The 23,886-nt window shown below is 40.3% G+C and overlaps 1 protein-coding gene across 4 annotated transcripts in view; it reads left to right on the top strand.

The window, feature by feature from the left end:
* The window catches only part of ITSN1 (intersectin 1), a 221,290-nt gene extending 199,620 nt beyond the window's left edge, over positions 1-21,670 (top strand). For all 4 annotated transcript variants that reach the window (XM_089677961.1, XM_089677960.1, XM_089677958.1 and 1 more), the window contains 3 exons: positions 2,867-2,950; positions 14,248-14,421; positions 16,113-21,670. In XM_089677961.1, the coding sequence (XP_089534087.1) occupies positions 2,867-2,950; positions 14,248-14,421; positions 16,113-16,261 (407 nt within the window). In that variant the 3' untranslated portion in view covers positions 16,262-21,670. The remainder of the gene's footprint in view (positions 1-2,866; positions 2,951-14,247; positions 14,422-16,112) is intronic.
* Positions 21,671-23,886: the final 2,216 nt, after the last annotated feature.

Here is a 23,886-nt window from a genome sequence, read left to right as displayed (position 1 = left end):
GTTAGGGACTGATGTGAATGTACAATACAGTGGGGCAAAAAAGTATTTATTCAGCCACCAATTGTGCACGTTCTCCCACTTAAAAAGATGAGAGAGGCCTGTAATTGGCATCATAGGTAGACCTCAACTATGAGAGACAAAATGAGAAAAAAAATCCAGACAATCACATTGGCTGATTTGGAAAGAATGTATTTGCAAATTATGGTGGAAAATAAGTATTTGGTCAATATCAAAAGTTCATCTCAATACTTTGTTATATATCCTTTGTTGGCAATGACAGAGGTCAAACGTTTCCTGTAAGTCTTCACAAGGTTGGCACACACTGTTGCTGGTATGTTGGCCCATCCTCCATGCAGATCTCCTCTAGAGCAGTGATGTTTTGGGGCTGTCGCTGGGCAACATGGACTTTCAACTCCCTCCAAAGGTTTTCTATGGGGTTGAGATCTGCTCTCTAGCAAACTTCAGATGGGCCCGGGCATGTACTGGCTTTAGCAGGGGGACACGTCTGGCATGCAGGATCTGAGTCCCTGGCGGCGTAGTGTGTTACTGATGGTAGCCTTTGTTATGTTGGTCCCAGCTCTCTGCAGGTCATTCACTAGGTCCCCCCGTGTTGTCCTGGGATTTTTGCTCACCGTTCTTGTGATCATTTTGACCCCACGGGGTGAGATCTTGCGTGGAGCCCCAGATCAAGGGAAATTATCAGTGGTCTTGTATGTCTTCCATTTTCTAATTATTGCTCTTACAGTTGATTTGTTCACACCAAGCTGCTTGCCTATTGCAGATTCAGTCTTCCCAGCCTGGTGCAGGTCTACAATTTTGTTTCTGGTGTCCTTCGACAGCTCTTTGGTCTTCACCATAGTGGAGTATGGAGTGTGACTGTTTGAGGTTGTGGACAGGTGTCTTTTATACTGATAACAAGTTCAAACAGGTGCCATTGATACGGGTAATGAGTGCAGGACAGAGGAGCCTCTTAAACAAGAAGGTACAGGTCTGTGAGAGCCAGAAATCTTGCTTGTTTGTAGGTGACCAAATACTTATTTTCCACCATAATTTGCAAATAAATTCTTTCCAAATCAGCCAATGTGATTGTCTGGATTTGTTTTCTCATTTTGTCTCTCATAGTTGAGGTCTACCTATGATGCCAATTACAGGCCTCTCTCATCTTTTTAAGTGGGAGAACTTGCACAATTGGTGGCTGACTAAATACTTTTTTGCCCTACTGTACATGTATGTAAAGCGCTGTGTAAATTGACTGCGCTATATAAGTACCTGAAATAAATAAATAGTGAACATCGCCCCTCCAAAGTAATTGTCTCTCCCATCTGTCATCTTATAAAGCTGGCATTTTCACTACAAGATAAATTAAATCAGTGACTGGGGTTCAGCTTATGCAAGGATATATATATATTCAGGCTTAAACTCTCATTATTGTGCTGATTTCCTTATGAATGATTTAAATTTGCTCTACTTTTATTTACTTTGCTTTCTGTTTGTAACCATCTGACTCTACAGAGGAAACACAAGTCACCTGATATGTGTGCATTGCTTCCCTGTGAACTACCTGACCTCACATGCTGTTTTCTGGCTCCTAATTGGCGGTGTGTTAGAACAGGCGTTTCACAGGGCAGCAACTGTCTGGCTTCAGCTGACCTCTAACCTCCTGATATGCAAGTGGACTCCGAGTCAGTAAATATAGCTAAATATTTGGGAAATATACAGTAAATCGCATCCTCCAAAGTTATACTGATTTAAGATTGAGTTTTCAGAATCTTGCTTAAGCCAGTCATGTCTGATTACTTTAATGTCAATTTTTAGCTGGTGTGTGGCAATATCTATAAACACCGATTTCAGATAGATATTCCAATTTAGATATAAAATAATTTCACAGGTTTTGAAGGAATTCATAAGTGATGTAAACTATAAATGTGGGTTTTAGTTTTATAGCTTCACATAGATACACCCTGATCCCTCCACGTAGCCTATTTTATAAAATGGTGCAGAAAGTGCTGATGGTGTGTTATAGATTTAATACAATTACAGAAGCTTTTTTTATTTTCCAAAGTATTTATATTTCTGTCCATCCAGTCTTGAAAATTCTACAGCCCTTCCATGCAGTTCAGCCTGGCCTGGCAGGGAAGAAGACCTGATTGTTCAAGATCTTCACCCCACCCCCATGCTATGATTGGATAGTAAGAGTTAAAGCAGCAGACTGATAAGCTCATCTCTCTGTCACTCTGCTCTCTCTTCCTATCTGCATGTTCCCCCCGTTCAGATCCCTGTGCTGCTTTTCTCTCCCCCTCTCTGAGCTCTGCTGTACAGAGGGTACAGTAAACTGCAGAATGAAAATACTGGTACCTTCACTGCTTGCTTTAATAATAAAACACATTAAATTATTTATGAATAATTACAGAGTTGCTCTCATTAATATATCTACCTGGAGCATTAAAGGAGACCTATGACAATAAAAATATGTATAAACCACATTTATGGTGTGACGACAGGCAGCACAGAATGTGTTGGCAATGAATAACTGGCCCATTTACAGGGCTAAACATACTCTGGGGTTCCCTAGCTGTCAGCTTCTAAAAATTGGCTCGATGTGTTGGGTTTTTTTTTTTGTTTAGCAGCGCTGGAAATAATTGTAAAAAAAAATTCTTGTGTCAGAATAATCTGATCCAATTCTGTGAATCTCAGGGCAGCACTGGAGCCCTCATGTTGATAGCCAAAGATACAGTATATACCTCCACCTTCCTGTGTTTGCAGTTAAAGGTATCATTAGGTTATACATAACAGTGACAGTTCACTTTAAAGACATTGTAAGCTGCCCCAGGTTTTGTATCATGATGTTTGTCCCTTTTCTTTCTAGTGCGTTCTCAGAGAGCCACAGGGATTGGGCGGCTGATGGTGAACATTGTAGAAGGTATTGAATTAAAGCCATGCAGGTCACATGGTGAGTACTTGTCACTGTGAAGGGTTGTGAGGAAATGGCTTGATTCATTCTGGCTTTGATAAGAGGGTTTAGAGCCGTTAGAGTGATTGTAATAACATCATTTTATTTAATGAAAAAATATGATCTATTTGCCTGCTCTGTGCAGTGGTGGAAGTTATAGTCCCTTACCTCCTCTCCTGGAGTCTCCCAATGTCGCGGTCCACTCCTCCTTTCCTGCAAGTGCCCTCTCAGCAAGCCTCATATTGAGGAGGCACCTGTTCAGGCACGCTCCTGAGCCTGGATTGTGTGCGTCCATAGACACACACACAGCGTGGGGAGGCCACACACCCCCTGCTCCTTTTTCTTAGGATTTGATAACAGCAGGAGCCTGTGGCTCCCACTGCTCCCAGAGTCCCCTGTCTGTCAGACTAGGAAGAAGGAACAGGTGCAGATGGCACAGTGCTGGATCAGCAGAGGGGTAAGTGGTAAGTGTTTGGAGATGGGGGCAGGGGGAAAGTTAGTAGGATGTTTTTTGCCTCGGTGCAGGGAATGCATTAAGGTGAAAAAAAAAATAATTTGACTTTAGAACCACTGTTTTTGGATCCAAAACTGTACCTTGCACATCCTCCTCCCAGCTGTGTGTGCTCCGGTGCACACCCTCCGCGTAGCAGCCATCATAAGGACTTTGATCAACTGGCCTTTGTTCACTTCAAGTGGGTTTGCATAGCCATGCAAGTCTATAGGAAAGCAAAACCCACTCAAAGCAAGCCAAATGCGAGTCAGAAGATCAAATGCAGGTCAAATTATTATTATACAGTATTTATAAAGCGCCAATAGTTCGTTCAGCGCTGTACATTACAATGGGGGACAGAATAATAACAATACAATGCAATGCAAAACATGAGGGGATTGAGGGCTGTCAGTGAATTTTGAATGGTCTCAAACTGATGCCATTGACACTAGTCCAAAGTCTGTCAACACAGGCCCTAAGATTCCATTTACACCCAATCAATCTTAGGCACAATTTGAAGCTTCTCCAGAAATGCTAGACACTAGGATTGCCGTTATAGTCAAACATAATAAAGCTTGAATCAAATCACTCAATGAGTGTGAATGAGGCCTAAAAACATTCATGCATTCTACAGTCTGGGGGTATACAGCTGGGTGAGTCAAAGGATCTGGTGTTCACGTAGACCATTAATAACAGATTGCAATGCAAAAACAAGCAAAATATTTTCTAGTATAAAAAGGGGTATTTACTCCAGAGACACACAATTTTTGTCCCTGTACAAAGCATTCGTAAGACCTCATCTTGAATACGCAGTTCAGTTTGAGATCCAGTTAAATAAAAAAAAAAAAAGGGCTGCATTCACATACTGAGTTCTGAGGCTGAGCTCACGTACTGAGTTCTGAGGCTGAGCTCACGTACTGAGTTCTGAGGCTGAGCTCACGTACTGAGTTCTGAGGCTGAGCTCACGTACTGAGTTTTGAAGCTGAGCTCACGTACTGAGTTCTGAGGCTGAGCTCACGTACTGAGTTCTGAGGCTGAGCTCACGTACTGAGTTCTGAGGCTGAGCTCACGTACAGAGTTCTGAGGCTGAGCTCACGTACCGAGTTCTGAGGCTGAGCTCACGTACCGAGTTCTGAGGCTGAGCTCACGTACCGAGTTCTGAGGCTGAGCTCACGTACTGAGTTTTGAAGCTGAGCTCACGTACTGAGTTCTGAGGCTGAGCTCACGTACTGAGTTCTGAGGCTGAGCTCACGTACTGAGTTCTGAGGCTGAGCTCACGTACAGAGTTCTGAGGCTGAGCTCACGTACCGAGTTCTGAGGCTGAGCTCACGTACCGAGTTCTGAGGCTGAGCTCACGTACCGAGTTCTGAGGCTGAGCTCGCGTACCGAGTTCTGAGGCTGAGCTCACGTACCGAGTTCTGAGGCTGAGCTCACGTACCGAGTTCTGAGGCTGAGCTCACGTACCGAGTTCTGAGGCTGAGCTCACGTACCGAGTTCTGAGGCTGAGCTCACGTACCGAGTTCTGAGGCTGAGCTCACGTACCGAGTTCTGAGGCTGAGCTCACGTACCGACTTCTGAGGCCGAGCTCACGTACCGACTTCTGAGGCCGAGCTCACGTACCGACTTCTGAGGCCGAGCTCACGTACCGACTTCTGAGGCCGAGCTCACGTACCGACTTCTGAGGCCGAGCTCACGTACCGACTTCTGAGGCCGAGCTCACGTACCGACTTCTGAGGCCGAGCTCACGTACCGACTTCTGAGGCCGAGCTCACGTACCGACTTCTGAGGCCGAGCTCACGTACCGACTTCTGAGGCCGAGCTCACGTACCGACTTCTGAGGCCGAGCTCACGTACCGACTTCTGAGGCCGAGCTCACGTACCGACTTCTGAGGCCGAGCTCACGTACCGACTTCTGAGGCCGAGCTCACGTACCGACTTCTGAGGCCGAGCTCACGTACCGACTTCTGAGGCCGAGCTCACGTACCGACTTCTGAGGCCGAGCTCACGTACCGACTTCTGAGGCCGAGCTCACGTACCGACTTCTGAGGCCGAGCTCACGTACCGACTTCTGAGGCCGAGCTCACGTACCGACTTCTGAGGCCGAGCTCACGTACCGACTTCTGAGGCCGAGCTCACGTACCGACTTCTGAGGCCGAGCTCACGTACCGACTTCTGAGGCCGAGCTCACGTACCGACTTCTGAGGCCGAGCTCACGTACCGACTTCTGAGGCCGAGTTCACGTACCGACTTCTGAGGCCGAGTTCACGTACCGACTTCTGAGGCCGAGTTCACGTACCGACTTCTGAGGCCGAGTTCACGTACCGACTTCTGAGGCCGAGTTCACGTACCGACTTCTGAGGCCGAGTTCACGTACCGACTTCTGAGGCCGAGTTCACGTACCGACTTCTGAGGCCGAGTTCACGTACCGAGTTCTGAGGCCGAGTTCACGTACCGAGTTCTGAGGCCGAGTTCACGTACCGAGTTCTGAGGCCGAGTTCACGTACCGAGTTCTGAGGCCGAGTTCACGTACCGAGTTCTGAGGCCGAGTTCACGTACCGACTTCTGAGGCCGAGTTCACGTACCGACTTCTGAGGCCGAGTTCACGTACCGACTTCTGAGGCCGAGTTCACGTACCGACTTCTGAGGCCGAGTTTATGTACCGTAAAGAGTGACTACTTGTGAGCTATTATGAATGAGGTATTCAGTAAGCTATTAATTCTTGTCTACTAAATATGGTGTACTAAGGTTCGCTGGCACTTACACAAACCCACTTAATTGTGTTGCTATTGTTCAATTGTATAAATTAATTTATAAATCAATTTATAGTGCCGCGCTCCTATTTGCAAAATCCTTAACTATAAATAATCTCACACTTATAAATACACTAAAAGTGCTTAAGTATGATACATAAATAATATTATATCAAATAAATATCTGTGACTTATAAATAAATAAAAATAAATGAGATAATATTATAAATTAATCAAAATCATAATCTGTGGTGATACATATCACGTGTGATCAATTAATCAATATTGTGCAAATTCATAAGTGGATGTACATAAATGAATAAAGTGCATAAATAAAGTCTTTTATAAATATGTGCAAATGTGCAGGTGAATTCCTTTTTCCTCCCTCCAGGTGCCGTGTGATCTCAATATGCGCTCACCTTAATATTTGCCCAAATATATTTAGGCAAATAGACTTTTAATCCTTCCAGGATTGATGGAATAGTGCTCATAAGCAAGATGTTCCAGGGATAATATAGATCTATTGGAATCCTCCTGTGCTCTCCTCTTTCTCCATATGCAGCTGCTCATGCATGAGTATTAACAAGCTCTATGAGTATCTCCCATTTCCCCTCCTGGGGACACCTCTTCCTCGTATGCTCCTTTCACCAGTATGGGGAATATATATCAAATAAAACAAAGAAGAAAGACCATGGTGCCTTATCCTTGTATGAAAAAGTGATTTATTGCTGCCAGGTGCGGTGATACACAGCAGTATATGGCACTATTGTGGTACAGGTCAGCAGTGGATACAAAATCAGCAGTAGATATATATTACTCTGCCTTTGCCTCTCTGTCTGCCTCTGCTTCTGCTGGAATCGCCGAACCTGTCACAGGGTCACGTGACTTCATCAGGGGGAAAATGATTGGACATCACGACTGGCCTATGTAAATATATATGCCTCGGCCGCCATTTTATTGAAGACCACATGGGCGCGGCCATTTTCTAAGTGATATGGAGTTACTATAATTAGCCCCAGTGTTTTCCCATGTAAATATACACTTTCTATCTGTCAGACGTTGCTAATCGGATCAGCTGTATTCCATCTCCTATATAACAACATAGATATCCTTATGCAGTACCATACACCTATATCATATATATTACTAAATACCTTACTTGGCTAACTTTATTGTAAATTTAATTGATCTTTATTAACCTATTTGATCTTTATGACAAAAATAAATAAATGAAAAATAAAAATAAAAAATAAATAAAAAATAAAAATAAAAATAAATATAAAAATAAAATAAAATAAAAATAAATATAAAATAAAAATAAAATTAAAAATAAATATACATATAAAATAAATCAATTAAAACCATTTAAAAAACCCCTACATATGATCTTCTATCAGACCTAATATTTTAATGTTTATTATGATTAAAATCTCTAAGAATCCTTATCAGATCCTTATATTACCATTATCATATTTAAAATATTACTTGATTTTTAATTCGAATATTTCCCATATTTGTAAAATTATTTAAATAAATTAATATATTTTTGTAAAAACTATATCTAAAATTTTACTAAAGATATTTATAGAGAGGTGAATAATTTTGGGCCTCAGAATTAATTACATGTCATCTCCACCTATATCCTTATTTATTACTAATGAAACAGGTAAGGTCAAACTCCTTATTTAACCCATTAGGAGCTAGACAACCCATCTCATAGATCCATTTCGATTCCTTCTTACTAATTTCCCTTATTAGGTTGTCACCCCTCCAGTGGTGTACATGTTTTTCTATACCCCAGAATTCTAGTTTACTTGCATCTTTATTATGCGTAGAACCCCTTTCCCTGAAAAAAACTTAATAGCTGATTTTTGATAGGTGGTTCTATTATACTTTTCACCACATTATCTCTAATGGTGGGAGCTTTCTTATATATAAACCGTGGTATTTCTGGAACGTTATTTTTCAAATGTTTATCTAATTTTAGAATCTTCCAGTGTTTCTTTATTATATTTTGCACCGATTTATACTGTGTGTTATATTGTAATACTACTAGTAGTTCCTCCTTTTCAGTATTCTCTTTCTGTTTATCTGCTACCAGCTTATTGCGATCCATAAATCCTACTTTTTCCCTTTCAGCTTGTATTATTTCTTTTTTGTAGCCTTTATTTATAAATCTTTCCGATAACTTTCCACTTTGTTCTACATAGTCCTTCATTTTAGTACAATTCCTTTTCAACCTAATGAATTGGCCTCTAGGGATATTCATTAACCACGCTTTGTGATGGCAGCTATCTATAGGGATATATGCATTTCTGTCTACTGATTTGAAATAATTTCTTGTGCATAATTGTATTCCCTCTTTGAAAATTTGAATACCTAGAAAATTAATAAATGTATCATGTATATCATAACTAAGTTTTATATTCGCTTCATTCCTGTTTAGACCATCATAAAATTCAATAAGATCTTCTTTTTCACCATTCCATACCACCAATAGATCATCAATGTACCTCTTGTATATTAATATTTCTGTTCTAATATTCTGAAATACAAATTCATCTTCCCATTTCGCCATATATAGATTAGCAATGCTAGGGGCGAATTTAGCGCCCATAGCAACGCCTCTTCTTTGGGAATAGTATGTGTTACCATACCAAAAATAATTGTGGGTAAGACAAAATTTTAAACATTTTATGATGAATTTTTTATGTCTATTAGAGATATTTCCACAACAAGAAAAGAAGAAGGAACTAAAGGGTGAAGACATTTTTAATATAAGTGGATTACCCCTTACAGAGGAGGAAACATATGCGTTAAGCAAGGGTCTTAAGTCTGCTCCGCAAAAAGGGTTAAATAAATTTGATACTTATGTGAGTGTACACAAACTGATTAGGAAGCTCAATCTGAAAAAGTACTATGGAAGTAATCCCATCACACATAATACTGGAGCAAAGGAATATACTACATTTAGTCAGTTAAAGAACAAATGTTTTTAATCCCCAGATTGGAGACAATAAATATATAGATACGTTTAAACAAATGGTATTGCAGGATCTGGAATCTCTCCGGATCAAAAAAACAAAAATGACCAATAAATTAGAGAGGTTTGGATATACTGAAAAAGAGGAATGACATTGTAGTACGTCCAGCAGATAAGGGAGGAGGAATAGTGATACAATCTAAAATATATTATGAATCTATTATGACTGAAATGCTAAATGATAAAGATACATATGAAGTATTAGTAAATAACCCCATCAAGGAATATAAGAAAGAACTAATAAAGCTGGTATCATATGGGAAAAAGAAGGGAGTGATTAATGAGAAAGAACATGAATATTTAGTACCATCAGTGTGTAGACTACCCATCATGTATTCAGTTCCCAAAATCCATAAAAACAGTACCAATCCACCAGGTAGACCCATTATTAATGGGATAGATTCACTTACAGCAAGACTGGGTGAATATGTGGATTACTATCTGCAGCCATTAGTAACTAAAACTAGAGCATTTCTATGGGATACAAAACATATAATACAGGTAATGAAGGATATACATATAGATAATAACACGCTTTTGAGTTCAGCAGATGTAGCAGCATTATACACCAATATAGATCATCAGGGAGCCATAGAAGCAGCTAAATGGGCACTTAATAAATATGGAAATATCTCTAATAGACATAAAAAATTCATCATAAAATGTTTAAAATTTTGTCTTACCCACAATTATTTTTGGTATGGTAACACATACTATTCCCAAAGAAGAGGAGTTGCTATGGGCGCTAAATTCGCCCCTAGCATTGCTAATCTATATATGGCGTAATGGGAAGATGAATTTGTATTTCAGAATATTAGAACAGAAATATTAATATACAAGAGGTACATTGATGATCTATTGGTGGTATGGAATGGTGAAAAAGAAGAACTTATTGAATTTTATGATGGTCTAAACAGGAATGAAGCGAATATAAAACTTAGTTATATACATGATACATTTATTAATTTTCTAGATATTCAAATTTTCAAAGAGGGAATACAATTATGCACAAGAAATTATTTCAAATCAGTAGACAGAAATGCATATATCCCTATAGATAGCTGCCATCACAAAGCGTGGTTAATGAATATCCCTAGAGGCCAATTCATTAGGTTGAAAAGGAATTGTACAAAAATGAAGGACTATGTAGAACAAAGTGGAAAGTTATCGGAAAGATTTATAAATAAAGGCTACAAAAAAGAAATAATACAAGCGGAAAGGGAAAAAGTAGGATTTATGGATCGCAATAAGCTGGTAGCAGATAAACAGAGAATACTGAAAAGGAGGAACTACTAGTAGTATTACAATATAACACACAGTATAAATCGGTGCAAAATATAATAAAGAAACACTGGAAGATTCTAAAATTAGATGAACATTTGAAAAATAACATTCCAGAAATACCACGGTTTATATATAAGAAAGCTCCCACCATTAGAGATAATGTGGTGAAAAGTATAATAGAACCACCTATCAAAAATCAGCTATTAAGTTTTTTTCAGGGAAAGGGGTTCTACGCTTGTGGTAGATGTTATAGTTGCAGTAGACTGGCACATAATCCCAGAAGGAGATATGCATTTCAGAACCCCACTAGTGGAAAGGAATATGAAATTCAGCAATTTATATCTTGTGACACTAGAGGGGTCATCTATGCTCTGAAATGCCCATGCAACCTGATATATATTGGTCGTACTAAAAGGATGCTAAGAGAACGTATAAAAGAACACGTATATAACATCAATAGGGGATATAAGTATCATCATTTATCACAGCACTTCAAGAAATACCATAATAAAGATGCAAGTAAACTAGAATTCTGGGGTATAGAAAAACATGTACACCACTGGAGGGGTGACAACCTAATAAGGGAAATTAGTAAGAAGGAATCGAAATGGATCTATGAGATGGGTTGTCTAGGTCCTAATGGGTTAAATAAGGAGTTTGACCTTACATGTTTCATTAGTAATAAATAAGGATATAGGTGGAGATGACATGTAATTAATTCTGAGGCCCAAAATTATTCACCTCTCTATAAATATCTTTAGTAAAATTTTAGATATAGTTTTTACAAAAATATATGAATTTATGTAAATAAATTTACAAATATAGGAAATATTCAAATTAAAATCAAGTAATATTTTAAATATGATAATGGTAATATAAGGATCTGATAAGGATTCTTAGAGATTTTAATCATAATAAACATTAAAATATTAGGTCTGATAGAAGATCATATGTAGGGGGTTTTTAAATGGTTTTAATTGATTTATTTTATATGTATATTTATTTTTAATTTTATTTTTATTTTAATTTTATATTTTTATTTTATTTTTATATTTATTTTTATTTATTTTTATTTTTTTATTTTTATTTTTCATTTATTTATTTTTGTCATAAAGATCAAATAGGTTAATAAAGATCGATTAAATTTACAATAAAGTTAGCCAAGTAAGGTATTTAGTAATATATATGATATAGGTGTATGGTACTGCATAAGGATATCTATGTTGTTATATAGGAGATGGAATACAGCTGATCCGATTAGCAACGTCTGACAGATAGAAAGTGTATATTTACATGGGAAAACACTGGGGCTAATTATAGTAACTCCATATCACTTAGAAAATGGCCGCGCCCATGTGGTCTTCAATAAAATGGCGGCCGAGGCATATATATTTACATAGGCCAGTCGTGATGTCCAATCATTTTCCCCCTGATGAAGTCACGTGACCCTGTGACGATACGCGCAGGGGAGGGGCTCTGACGTCACGACGTTGCATCGGAGAGGTTCGGCGATTCCAGCAGAAGCAGAGGCAGACAGAGAGGCAAAGGCAGAGTAATATATATCTACTGCTGATTTTGTATCCACTGCTGACCTGTACCACAATAGTGCCATATACTGCTGTGTATCACCGCACCTGGCAGCAATAAATCACTTTTTCATACAAGGATAAGGCACCATGGTCTTTCTTCTTTGTTTTATTTGATATATATTCCCCATACTGGTGAAAGGAGCATACGAGGAAGAGGTGTCCCCAGGAGGGGAAATGGGAGATACTCATAGAGCTTGTTAATACTCATGCATGAGCAGCTGCATATGGAGAAAGAGGAGAGCACAGGAGGATTCCAATAGATCTATATTATCCCTGGAACATCTTGCTTATGAGCACTATTCCATCAATCCTGGAAGGATTAAAAGTCTATTTGCCTAAATATATTTGGGCAAATATTAAGGTGAGCGCATATTGAGATCACACGGAACCTGGAGGGAGGAAAAAGGAATTCACCTGCACATTTGCACATATTTATAAAGACTTTATTTATGCACTTTATTAATTTATGTACATCCACTTATGAATTTGCACAATATTGATTAATTGATCACACGTGATATGTATCACCACAGATTATGATTTTGATTAATTTATAATATTATCTAATTTATTTTTATTTATTTATAAGTCACAGATATTTATTTGATATAATATTATTTATGTATCATACTTAAGCACTTTTACTGTATTTATAAGTGTGAGATTATTTATAGTTAAGGATTTTGCAAATAGGAGCGCGGCACTATAAATTGATTTATAAATTAATTTATACAATTGAGTTTATGTACCGACTTCTGAGGCCGAGTTCATATCACCCCATGATGGATAAACACGATCCTGCATGGGGCACAGATATTATCGCCCTGTGTGATTGAGGCCTAAAAACATTCATGCATTCTACAGTCTGGGGGTATACAGCTGGGTGAGTGAAAGGATCTGGTGTTCTGATAGACCATTAATAACAGATTGCAATGCAAAATATTTTCTTGTATAAAAAGGGGTATTTACTCCTGAGACAAACAATTTGTCCCTGTACAAAGCATTCGTAAGACTTCATCTTGACTACACAGTTCAGTTTGAGCTCCAGTTAAATAAAAAAAAAGTCTGAGTTCATATAAAAGTTTTTCATGGACAGGTGGAGCCCAGAGGTTTGAAGACACACCTTGACTTATTTCATCACTTGGGGGCAGCAGCCTCTCTGCCACAGTTCTGAGTTCTCCCTTTCTTCCTTCATGCTCATCTGGGGTTTTTAGAATTTCAATCCCTCCCATTTCATTCTGCACAATGTAGAAGAAAGCAAAAATTCAGCAGAAGGTGGATCCTCGTCATAATAAGCACAGCGGGTGTGCAATCCTAGGAATGGGGGGAGTCTAGTGTCAGTGAGAGATATAAACACGTCAGCTGCTTTAAATTGATGTAATCATAATAATACACCGCTCTTATTTGCTGTCTTTTGCTTTGGTAAAAATGCAATTGAAAGCTTTTTGTTATACGAGTTCCATATGAAGTGGATAAACAATACCTGCTGATCTTGTCAGAAATTCCAGAGCTGTCCTGTGCTAACTTCCAGGCATCTAATTAGCGTTCCCAGTTGTTATCTTGTGACTTCTGAACAATTAATCTTTACGTTGTCAAGAGTAGAATAGTTGGATGGTTTGAGCAAATTAGACAACTGGACAGGGCTGATACCAGGGGCGTACTGACCATTTGTAAACTCGGGCAGTGCCCGAGGGCCCGGGGTCAGTAGGGGGCCCCATGAGTTGGTCCCTGGTACCTTTTTCATAGGCTTTTTTGAGTTTGGGCAAGGACACAGGGGCCCCATAATCCCCTATTGCCCGGGGGCCCCATGAGTTGTCAGTCCGCCCCTGGCTGATACCACTCGGTTCACAAATAATACTGTGTTCCCAAAACCGGAATTAGGAGCCAAGTACATTTGTGCCAGATAAACTGGTATTTTTCTGTACTTGCAGGACCTTAAAAGGGATAAAACATGGATAAATGTGCATGTACTACAAAGATGTAGATCTTTTTTTCAAACTTTACCTTGACATATACTCTTGGGCCACTACCAAAATCTGATTTTTCAGTGTGGGGCGGGTAAAGCCTGTGAGAACATAAAAAATACCCTTGTATACAGTAGGCAATCTTATGTTTATACCGATATGTTTTATTCTGTCCAGGTAAGAGCAATCCATACTGTGAGATTACAATGGGCTCCCAGTGCCACATCACCAAGACCATCCAGGACACCCTGAACCCCAAGTGGAATTCCAACTGCCAGTTCTTCATTAAGGATCTGGAGCAGGATGTTCTCTGTATCACCGTCTTTGAAAGGGATCAGTTTTCTCCGGACGGTCAGTACTTTGCTGACACAGTATTGTGTAAAAATGAGAATATATTTCTACTGAGATGCATCACACTGTAAATGGCTAACTGAGCACAAGCTGTTGTAGGGTTCATAGAGCCATCAAAGTTGTTTGGGTGGGGTGGGGGCACTTCAGGTCCTGTTCAGGGTGGACTGAGCACTTTCTGATCATTGGCTTCATCTTCACTTCACTTTAGAGGACCTTGTGTGGCAGCTATACTCTAACATAGTCAGACTTTGACATTCAGACACAGTCATTCAACAGTAGTACCGGTGTTGTGTAATAGTGGTATGCAAACATTTCTAATAACAGATACTTCATTAGCCTGTGCAAGGCAACATTGAGGTAAAAAATATACCAATCTAGATATGTTATAGCCTGCTTATAGTATATCCGACCCACATTGCTCCCTAAAACACTGCATCCCTACCGGACCGCCATCAAGGAATAGAAGTAAGGTCACCCATAATTGAAATAGATTACATTTAGCAGTCTCAATGTATAAAGTTGTATAAGATATAAACGTAATTTAAAGTGACCGTAATTTAAAGTCACAGTATAAAAGTCACAGTCATAATTTAAAGTCATAGAAAAGTAACAGGCAGGGGCGGACTGACCATTTGGAAACTCGGACACTGCCCGAGGGCCCAGGGTCAGTAGGGGGCCCCATGAGATGCCCCTGGTACCTTTTTCATAGGCTTTTTTGAGCTTGGGCAAGGACACGGGCCCCATGATCCCCTATTGCCCGGGGGCCCCATGAGTTGTCAGTCCGCCCCTGGTAACAGGTGCATTTAATAGTCCCCCATCCCCACTACCACTTATGCTTACCTTCTGTTTGCTGCCTCCGTTAACCCGCCACATTGAAGAGAATTACTTGGTACTTCCAAGAGCATGTGACTCTCCTTCCTTCCTCCCAAGATTCGGTGCTTGATACCTAGGCAGCCATTCCACATGGAAGAAGAGTTCTCAGCCATGTGTAATCTTCCACCAATCCAATTTAGAGCTTAAACAGGGTTCTTTTTTTTATACTTGCCCCAGTGGGTGGAGGGGGTCACAGATGAGGAAAAAGAATCGAAGTGTAAGATTTGAATGGGCATAGTAAGAGTACACAAAGTGGATTTATTCCCCTCTGCCCCTAAGATCTTATATCCATGAGGATTTACTAAGATCATATATAGAGTAGATGCCAATAAATGAGTTACTACAATGGTAAATTGTTACACTGTATCACTTTTCTTGATGTGGTCACTACCAGAAGAATTTATATCAAAATATGAACACTCTAAATCAGGGTTTATCAACCAGGGCTCTTCCTGACGTTGCTAGGTGTTCTTTGACCAATGAGCAATTTCTGCCTCTCCGATAAGTTCCCACTGACACCATTGGTCTTTGTAGCTATCTGTAAGGAGGGAATTCTTTCCCATGACCAGAAGTGTAAGGAGCATTCTTCCCACTGACTATCACACTAATATATCATGAGTTGTAGATATATTTTTTTAGTAATATTTAGTAGGGGTTCCCTGAGACCGGAAAGTTATTTCAAGGGTTCCTCTGTGTTGAAAAGGTTGAGAACGTCTTCTCTAAATATTGTAGAGATTCCTAGACCGTATATATTTATTTTTACAATATTGTGAAGACTAGAATAAAGTGACCATGGCCATCTAACACCCTTCTCTTAGATTTCCTGGGACGGACAGAAATACGAGTATCGGACATTAAGAAAGACCAAGGCTCGAAGGGTCCAGTTACGAAGTGTCTACTGCTGCACGAGGTCCCAACAGGCGAGATTGTCGTCCGGCTGGACTTGCAGCTGTTTGACGAACCATAGGAAGACTTGCACAAGCCGCGTCCTCCTTCCATTCCTCAACGCCTCGTCCGCAGGGCCCCTTACGATGGTACACCGCCAAACCCGGACCCGACATTGCCGCTTTGCCATCACCGATTTTTAATTGGGATTGCCATTTTCTAAGAAAATGTCTGTGTTTTATATGTGGGACTTCATTTTAGATTTTAGCCGGTTGTATTTTTTGCTTTTCTGGGTACAGATGACCTTCGCTGTGATAGGAACATTTAAAATATGTTCTGATTTCCTCTCCCATCACTAACTGTATATAAAGCAGACGGTACATTTGAGAATTTGGAAAGGAAAAATGCAGGGTTCAGGTCCAGCTACCCATGATTCCTTGCTGCTAGAGCATGACATATCTTGTCAGGCTGGAACTTGTAGTTCTATACCCACTGCAGAATCATGGGAAGTCTTGGAAATGTAGAATATTTGACCAATATAATTTAGAGACCAAGTCATGCAATATTGATAGATACTAAATTATTGTATTATAACACTCCTCAGTATCAGTAGTTACATTTCATTATTGGGGTTTTTGTTTTTTGTTTTTCTTTTTCTGATGGCAAGGTAAGAAAAGTTATAAAGTTTTATGCTAAAAAGTGTTTTAAAATTCAGTAGGAAAGTTTAAAAGCTACAGTTGTACTGTACCCTATGTACATCTATGGAAGATCTCATAGGACCCTATGTATAAACATGTTCTTTATAAGGACTAGATTTAATTCTCTTCTAACTCTTCTCCCCAATCAGCATCAGATCTTCCCTGAGGGCTAGTTCACATTAGATGCGGTCCAGTGCGTTTTTTTTTCTGCATCAAGAATGCATGCCCTGTGTTTTTCATGTATTCCAATGGCCCTAGTTCAGTGCAGTCAGTTCCACTCAGTTTTCAGTGCAGAAAAAAAGTAGAACATGCATTTTTTTCTACACAGAACTGTACTGGAACATAGCAAACTGCTTCAAAACTGCACCAAAATGGAGTGTGGTGTGAACTGTAAGCAAAAACATATCTGGAATGCATCGGGGGGTGCGTTTTTGTGGTGTGAACTGGCCCTGAACGTTTGAGTCTGGTTGGGGGCTGTAGGGAAATAAATCCACTTCTTAGCATACATTCTTCCATATGGTACTGTTTGGTTTACATTTATTTGAAAGCTCCTTACAAAAGGCATTTTTGCCTGCATTTTCTACCTTTTAAAGTATGAATTTGCCAAAACCAGATATAAAGAAACTCTGTAGCTTAAAAGGATAATTCTATAAAAGCAATCCTGAAAGATGACTCCCAATATTCACCAATCAGGAAGTAAGTAATCCTTTCTTCACTCCCCTGAAGAACTACAGCCACTGGCAGAATCTGCAGTGTCAAACATGTTTCTGGACATTGGGTGCCTGATCCGCAGCTGTGGTTCCTCCATCTGCCTTAATGAACTATTGTGTCCTACAGTGATGTAAGGCTGACAGAACCATAGAGCATGGCAAGTGATGCAGGGATGTGGATAGATGTGGAAAGCAGGCCACAGGCAATGCGAATTGCCCGATTCCCTCCCGCTGAGCTAATATGTTCTCCCGGCAGGGTGGGGGGGACGGGAAGCCGTCCCTGCCAGGAGAACACAATGATCATTGCTAGCTGCTATAGCCAATGGCAATAATTGCATGTAAATATTTGTACCCTATTCATACAATCAGCCTGCCCATAGATGGTTCTAATCTCTGCCGAGATTCGAACCATCTATGGCTGGCTTAAGATGCTTAAAATTCTTTATTCTTCTGAAAGCCTGCAGTCCTTCAGGAGAGTGAAGTGAGGACTTGCCACCCACCAGAGAGGTAAGTATTAAGAGTTTTCTTTGTTTTAGATTTTTTTTTAAGCAGAGTTATTTTAAAGCATATCTAAACCCAGAAACAAAAATGTACTGTATTGCAGTTTACCTGTCCTTAGATATGGTGGCTGCATTATTTTCCTTTTTTCAAGCTACCGCCTTTAATTTTCACCTGGTGATCCTCCCAGTAACACATTTTTGTCCCTTCGTGTCTAAACGTATTCTTCCATTGTATCTATGGCGGGAACCATTGTTGTCATACAAGCTGGACTTCCACCATGTCTGCCTTTGTTCACTCTCATTACATGGTAGTTTGATGGGAGTAGTAGTTTACACAAGACAGATGTTTGCGCTTTCCTTTCAGCTCACTGGATCTCTCAAGTACACTGTATTTCTGGCAAGGTCAACATGTGTTTTCTGTACTTGCTGAAAATGTTTAGTCTGAAAAATTAATACTAATGCAACCACCACATCCAAGGACTAGTAAGCTGCCATATAATACATTTTTGTTTTCATATTTAGGTGCTTTCAGAAAAATTTTGAATGAATATTATGTCTTGTGTACTATGTACAGTTCTGTATTTTATGGTACGAAGGGTGGTGGCTTGTGGGTTCTTTTCTTTCCAGCGTTTCAGTACGTGCCATTCAGGAGCCTTTTATGCCTGTAATCTTTCAAATAATGGAGACTTCTCCCAGGAAAAAAATCTGCTTGCTGGAAAGGATAAGAGAGGCCTCCAGTGACATCTACACTGACACAATCCAGATGCTCACTCTCTGTCAGGATTTTGCACACTGCCAGGAAACATGTCATGTTCTCTGTCTATGACTGAGAAGAATAGAACCCAATCACCTAGAATTTTCAGAAGGACACTAGCAAGGTCAGCCACCATATTTTTTTTCATGTCAGGAGTTTAGAGCTGAGCCCTACACACAGATATGAAATTGCAAGTTGAAATCCTTCATAGATGTACCTTCTAGGGCATTTCAGGAATGCTGTGTGTTACTGGACCAAACCCACTCTTTCCAAGGTAGCATTGGCCAAGGGCGCATTATGTTAGATGTTTCGCCTGTGGTTTTGCAGTAGATAACACCCAGTTATCCTAGTTAGATATTACTTAGCTAAGTTTAGGTCAATGGAATAGACCTTGGGCAACAGAAAGATGTGACAGTGAGTCAGTAAGAACTGCTCCCATAGGGGTTAGTCAACCAGAACTGCCCCCTCATCCTCCCAGAAGACAGAGGTCCAAATTGAGGTAAGTTGTGTATGCACTCCAATAGTCTCTCTCTCTCTCTGGATAGAGAGACCATGCTCTCGGATCCCAGATTCACTATCATAGGGTGAACAGCAGCGTAGAAAAGCCTCCCTGGCCCAGGAGCAGCACTGCTAGCACCCAACATATTTCCATCATAGGTCACGTCATATTTCTTCTAAAACATCAGAGCTGATTTCCTGTTGCACATTATGGTTCAGCCAGGCTTATAGATACAAGCTAAGGCTCACATCACCTAGATAGAAAGCTTGTTGGTTGACTATTGAGCCTGTACAGTAAAATGGATTTAGGAACAGTTAGGTAGTAAACTGAATTACAACATCCCATAGCAACCAATTAGAAATCATCTGAGTTGACCTCAGTAAGCTGGAATCTGGTTGCACTGGGTTATTGTATTATGGACACCCTCACCATTTTCGTGCTGCCTTATTGAACAAACATGCCTGAGTTATCGAGCTACAATATTCTGTAAACTATTTGTTGCTATTTTAGCCATTATCGACCATCTGAAAGTCTTTTTTTTTTTTCTTCTTTGACACATTGCCATGTATTGATTCTGATGATGAGTATGGCTATTGGCCTGTCATCAGCACAATGATAAGGCTGCCATTTTGTGTGCTTCTTGATAGTGTTACTAGTTCTTTGACAATGCTGTCAGGTCCAGGTACTACCATAACACTGAAAATGTGCAGAGATCCCTTCAGGAGGCATTCGTGGGTGTGAATAGTTAATTAAAAGCAGCCAATTCTGATAAAGGTCTATGTCAGGGCTCTGCGGCAGAGGACCATGGGAGCCCCATGCTGTCTGCTCTTGTTCTAGAGCATTGGCAGCGCTTACTGTTGAGACTACTGAATACTGCTGTAGAGTCTGATGATTAATTTATTGACATTGTATAAGGTACGTGTGTTTTAATATGGTACGTATGCCACTATGGCAATTCCTATAAATGCTTTTTAGCCTCTAGGCAATATCATGTCTTTTTTTTTTTTTAATTATAGTCCAGAATGGATGCACATCATTGCACAAATTAACATTTCACTAGACTTTGGTGACCTGCTTCTCTCTAGCTGTTGTCAAGCTTCAAGTCGCAGAGGATGCTGGGAGTTTCACTTCAGCAAAGGGAAAGGCCCCAGTTGCCGGTCTGTGATATAACGTGTGGGGGAGGGGGGGAACTACAGACCACTGTAATATAACTGTATTTTGGAATATTGTAGGGGTTTCAAAGTCTTCAGCGTTTACATTTCATACTTAAATATTTTAGCTTTTATTTATTAGGGACAGTGTTGAATTTTGCACTCACCTTTTTTTTTCTGAGGAAAGCTTCTTGCCATACATTTGGTTACATTGAAGGGAATCCTTTCCAAAAGAAAAGCATGTATTTGTTTGCCATATCAAGGCCTATACCTTCAAAGTATTTCGGTTTTATGTAAGTTGCTGTCCTGCTTTCTTGGATAATTTTTACTGATGTGAAAATATTAAGTAGGCCACTGACGGCCATTTTGTTCAGGTTAGTTTGTATCAGGGTTCTGTAAAGCTGATTTCATCCCCCCATAAAATGTTAGTTTTAAGTGATTGCTGTCAAGTTAATTCACATGCTGAACTATAGGATTGCTCCGGGACATGTGTGGTGAGATACCCACTAGATTTTCCTGTTGTGTCTACGTTTTGCACACATTACATGCCGGAGTCACCTTCCATTCATGAAGAATAAACAAGGAAAGGTACCTACAGACATAAAAACATTCGCCTGATTGAGCCATCAATGGTCAGATAGGGGAGTGTTTGTGTGTCTTTAGACACTACCCAACAGCAGTAGACATTCCCTGCTGGCACTGCCTTGGGTGAGGAAGAGTTGATTGGCTGGGTTGGATTTGTACCTGCCAAATCAAGTCTAGGGATGTTTACTAAGCTCTCCTCTCTTTCTAAGAATAAGCCTGTATGTTCAGCCAATGTGGACGTTCTCTTTTTGGAACAGTCTCCTAGGGAACAAGATTCTGAGTCCATATTTTGAAGAGTGACCTGTTCATTATTATGGCCTTGTGAGAGGATTGGAGACACAAATTAATGCAGAAAACTCTCACCTCTGGAAACTAATAAGACATACCAGACAAACTCAGTTTTACGAAGAGCTGGTTATATGGTGTTCTGTCTTTTAGAATAATTTTGACACTTTCAGTGTATTGTCCAGTTAGCTGAACTGCAACTTGTAGACTTCTCGTCTGTCCAGCCAACATATCGAGACATTTTATCGCCTATTCTGTGGTGTATTATTTTCATGTTGTTTTGATGGGGAATAAAGTTTATTAAATCTATTAGTGAAGTATTAAAATGTGTCAATGTTTTATTACTCCAGGCCACAGCCCATGGCCTATAGTGTACTTGCTGTGCTCTTAATTGCTGATGGTTTACAGACACAGAAGCTTCGCCCTCTTCAACATGAACATCCACAACCATGGCCAATGTTTGCGCACATGAGCCGTTCATCAGGTCTGCTCCCACAGAGCCAGCATCCCAGATTCCCAGCTCAATGGAAAGCAATTCCCTCAAGACAGGATCATTATTGCATACAATCATTTCAGAGGCTATTAAAGGACAACTTCACCTTGAACATCTAGGCTCCTGTGGAGGAACAGCTACAGAGGAAGTACTATCATATGCTCTAAAAATCTCAGCATTCAATAATTTAAGGAAATCCTAGGGTTCAGAAAGGTGGTCCACTGGTTGCGACCAGGCCCACAGCCCAACGTCCGTTATGTAGCACCTCTCTGCAACAAATCAATATCTGAGCAAGTGATGGGTGACCTGCACTGACTCCTCCATCTGCTTCTTGTAGTCTGTAATAGAAGATGTATGGCCTGAGGGTGGAGAAGGTGGTTTTATGGTGACTGCAGCATTCCATGCCTTGGAATGGAGGTAAGGTGAATAAGTAGACCGGATGGAAGAAAGCTGAGTGACTTTTTTTGCTGTCTGTGTTGCTATAGGGATTATTTCCTGCTTACCTGTTGACCAAGTGATGGGTGCCAGACAGAACAAGAAGAGAAGAAGAGTCTCCCAAATGGGGACATGGAGATAGAACATGGCAACCAACCAGCTTTTAGAGTTAATCTTTAAAGCTTAGCTGAACAAGCTAAGGTTAGAAGCTGATTGGTTACTATGCATGTCTGCTCCAGTTTTAATACATACCTCAGTGTATTTAAAGCCTGACAGCTGTTCTAACTCTCCATGCAAAAACCTTGTAAATTTATTCTTTAGGTGAGGGGCTTAGGCACCAGGGGCCAATAACGGGGTAGAACACAGCGGACCAGGAGTAGGAAGATATATATCGTGTGTAGATAGATTGAGAGAGATAATCACTGTGCAAAAGTTATAGGCAGTTGTGACAAATGCTGTAAATTAAAGATGTTTTCAGAAATAGAAGTGTTAATTCTTTATTCTTAGCCATTAACAACATGAAAAGTAAATGAACAGAAGAGAAATCCCAATCAAATCAATATTTTGTGTGACCACTCTTTGCCTTCAAAACACCATCAATTCTTCTAGGTCCACTTGCACACCGTTTTTGAAGAAACTCGGTAGGTAGATTGTTCCAAACATCTTAAAGGACTAACCACAGATCTTCTGTGGATGTAGGCTGCCTCAAATCATTCTGTCTCTTCATGTAATCCCAGACAGACTCCATGATGTTGAGCTCAGAGCCCTGTGGTGTCCAAACCATCAAGTCCAGGACTCCTTGTTCTTCTTTTCGCTGAAGATAGTTCTTAATTTCTACACAAATATACGGCCTCTTGGCGGGTGGGCCTTAATGCAGAGAGGCCGCATATCTGTGTACTAGATGTAAACAAACGTGCCGAGAGCACCAATCACAGCAATCAACATAAATCCCACCTCCCAGCATCACAAAGGGCCGGGATGCACAGCGCCGAGGGGTTAATGACATTGGCTGTATATTTGCGTGGGTAATCCAGCTGCAGAATAAATTTGCGGCCAATCAAGCGCCTCCCTGATTGGCATGATGGATACATATCTGCATGTATTTCTCAGCATTGAGGACACCATTGATCCTGATCAAATCTCCAACTCCATTTGCATAAATGCCACCCCAAGCTTGCAAAGGAACCTCCTCTATCCTTCACTGTTGCCTGCAGACACTCATTATTGTACCGCTCTCCAGCAAACAAACTGCCTCCTGCTAAATCCAACTGGTTTCTGCCAGTTCTGTGCCGATGAGATATAGATAGATACTTATCCATCCTAGTCTGGGATTACATAAAGAGACAGAAGGATTTGAGGCAGCCTACATCCACAGAAGATCTGAGGTTAGTTTTCCAAGATGTTTAGAAAAACATACCTGCTGCGTTCCTTCAATAACTGTGTGCACCTAAAAGAAATGATGCTGGTTTGAAGCCAAAGGGTAGTCACATGAGTCTACTGAGGGCCTACAAAAGAACGGCACGCTGGCAAATAAAACAACTGTTGGCCAGACCAGGGTGACCCCTCCCACTATCAGCAAGTCTCAGTTTTGCAGTGC

The sequence above is a fragment of the Staurois parvus genome, unplaced genomic scaffold (genome assembly GCF_062004578.1).
Source record: "Staurois parvus isolate SC_StPar_1 unplaced genomic scaffold, SC_StPar_1.0 ptg000195l, whole genome shotgun sequence".
NCBI lineage: Eukaryota > Metazoa > Chordata > Amphibia > Anura > Ranidae > Staurois > Staurois parvus.
Note: the sequence above shows the minus strand (reverse complement) of the source record. Positions and strands in the feature narration are given on the sequence as shown.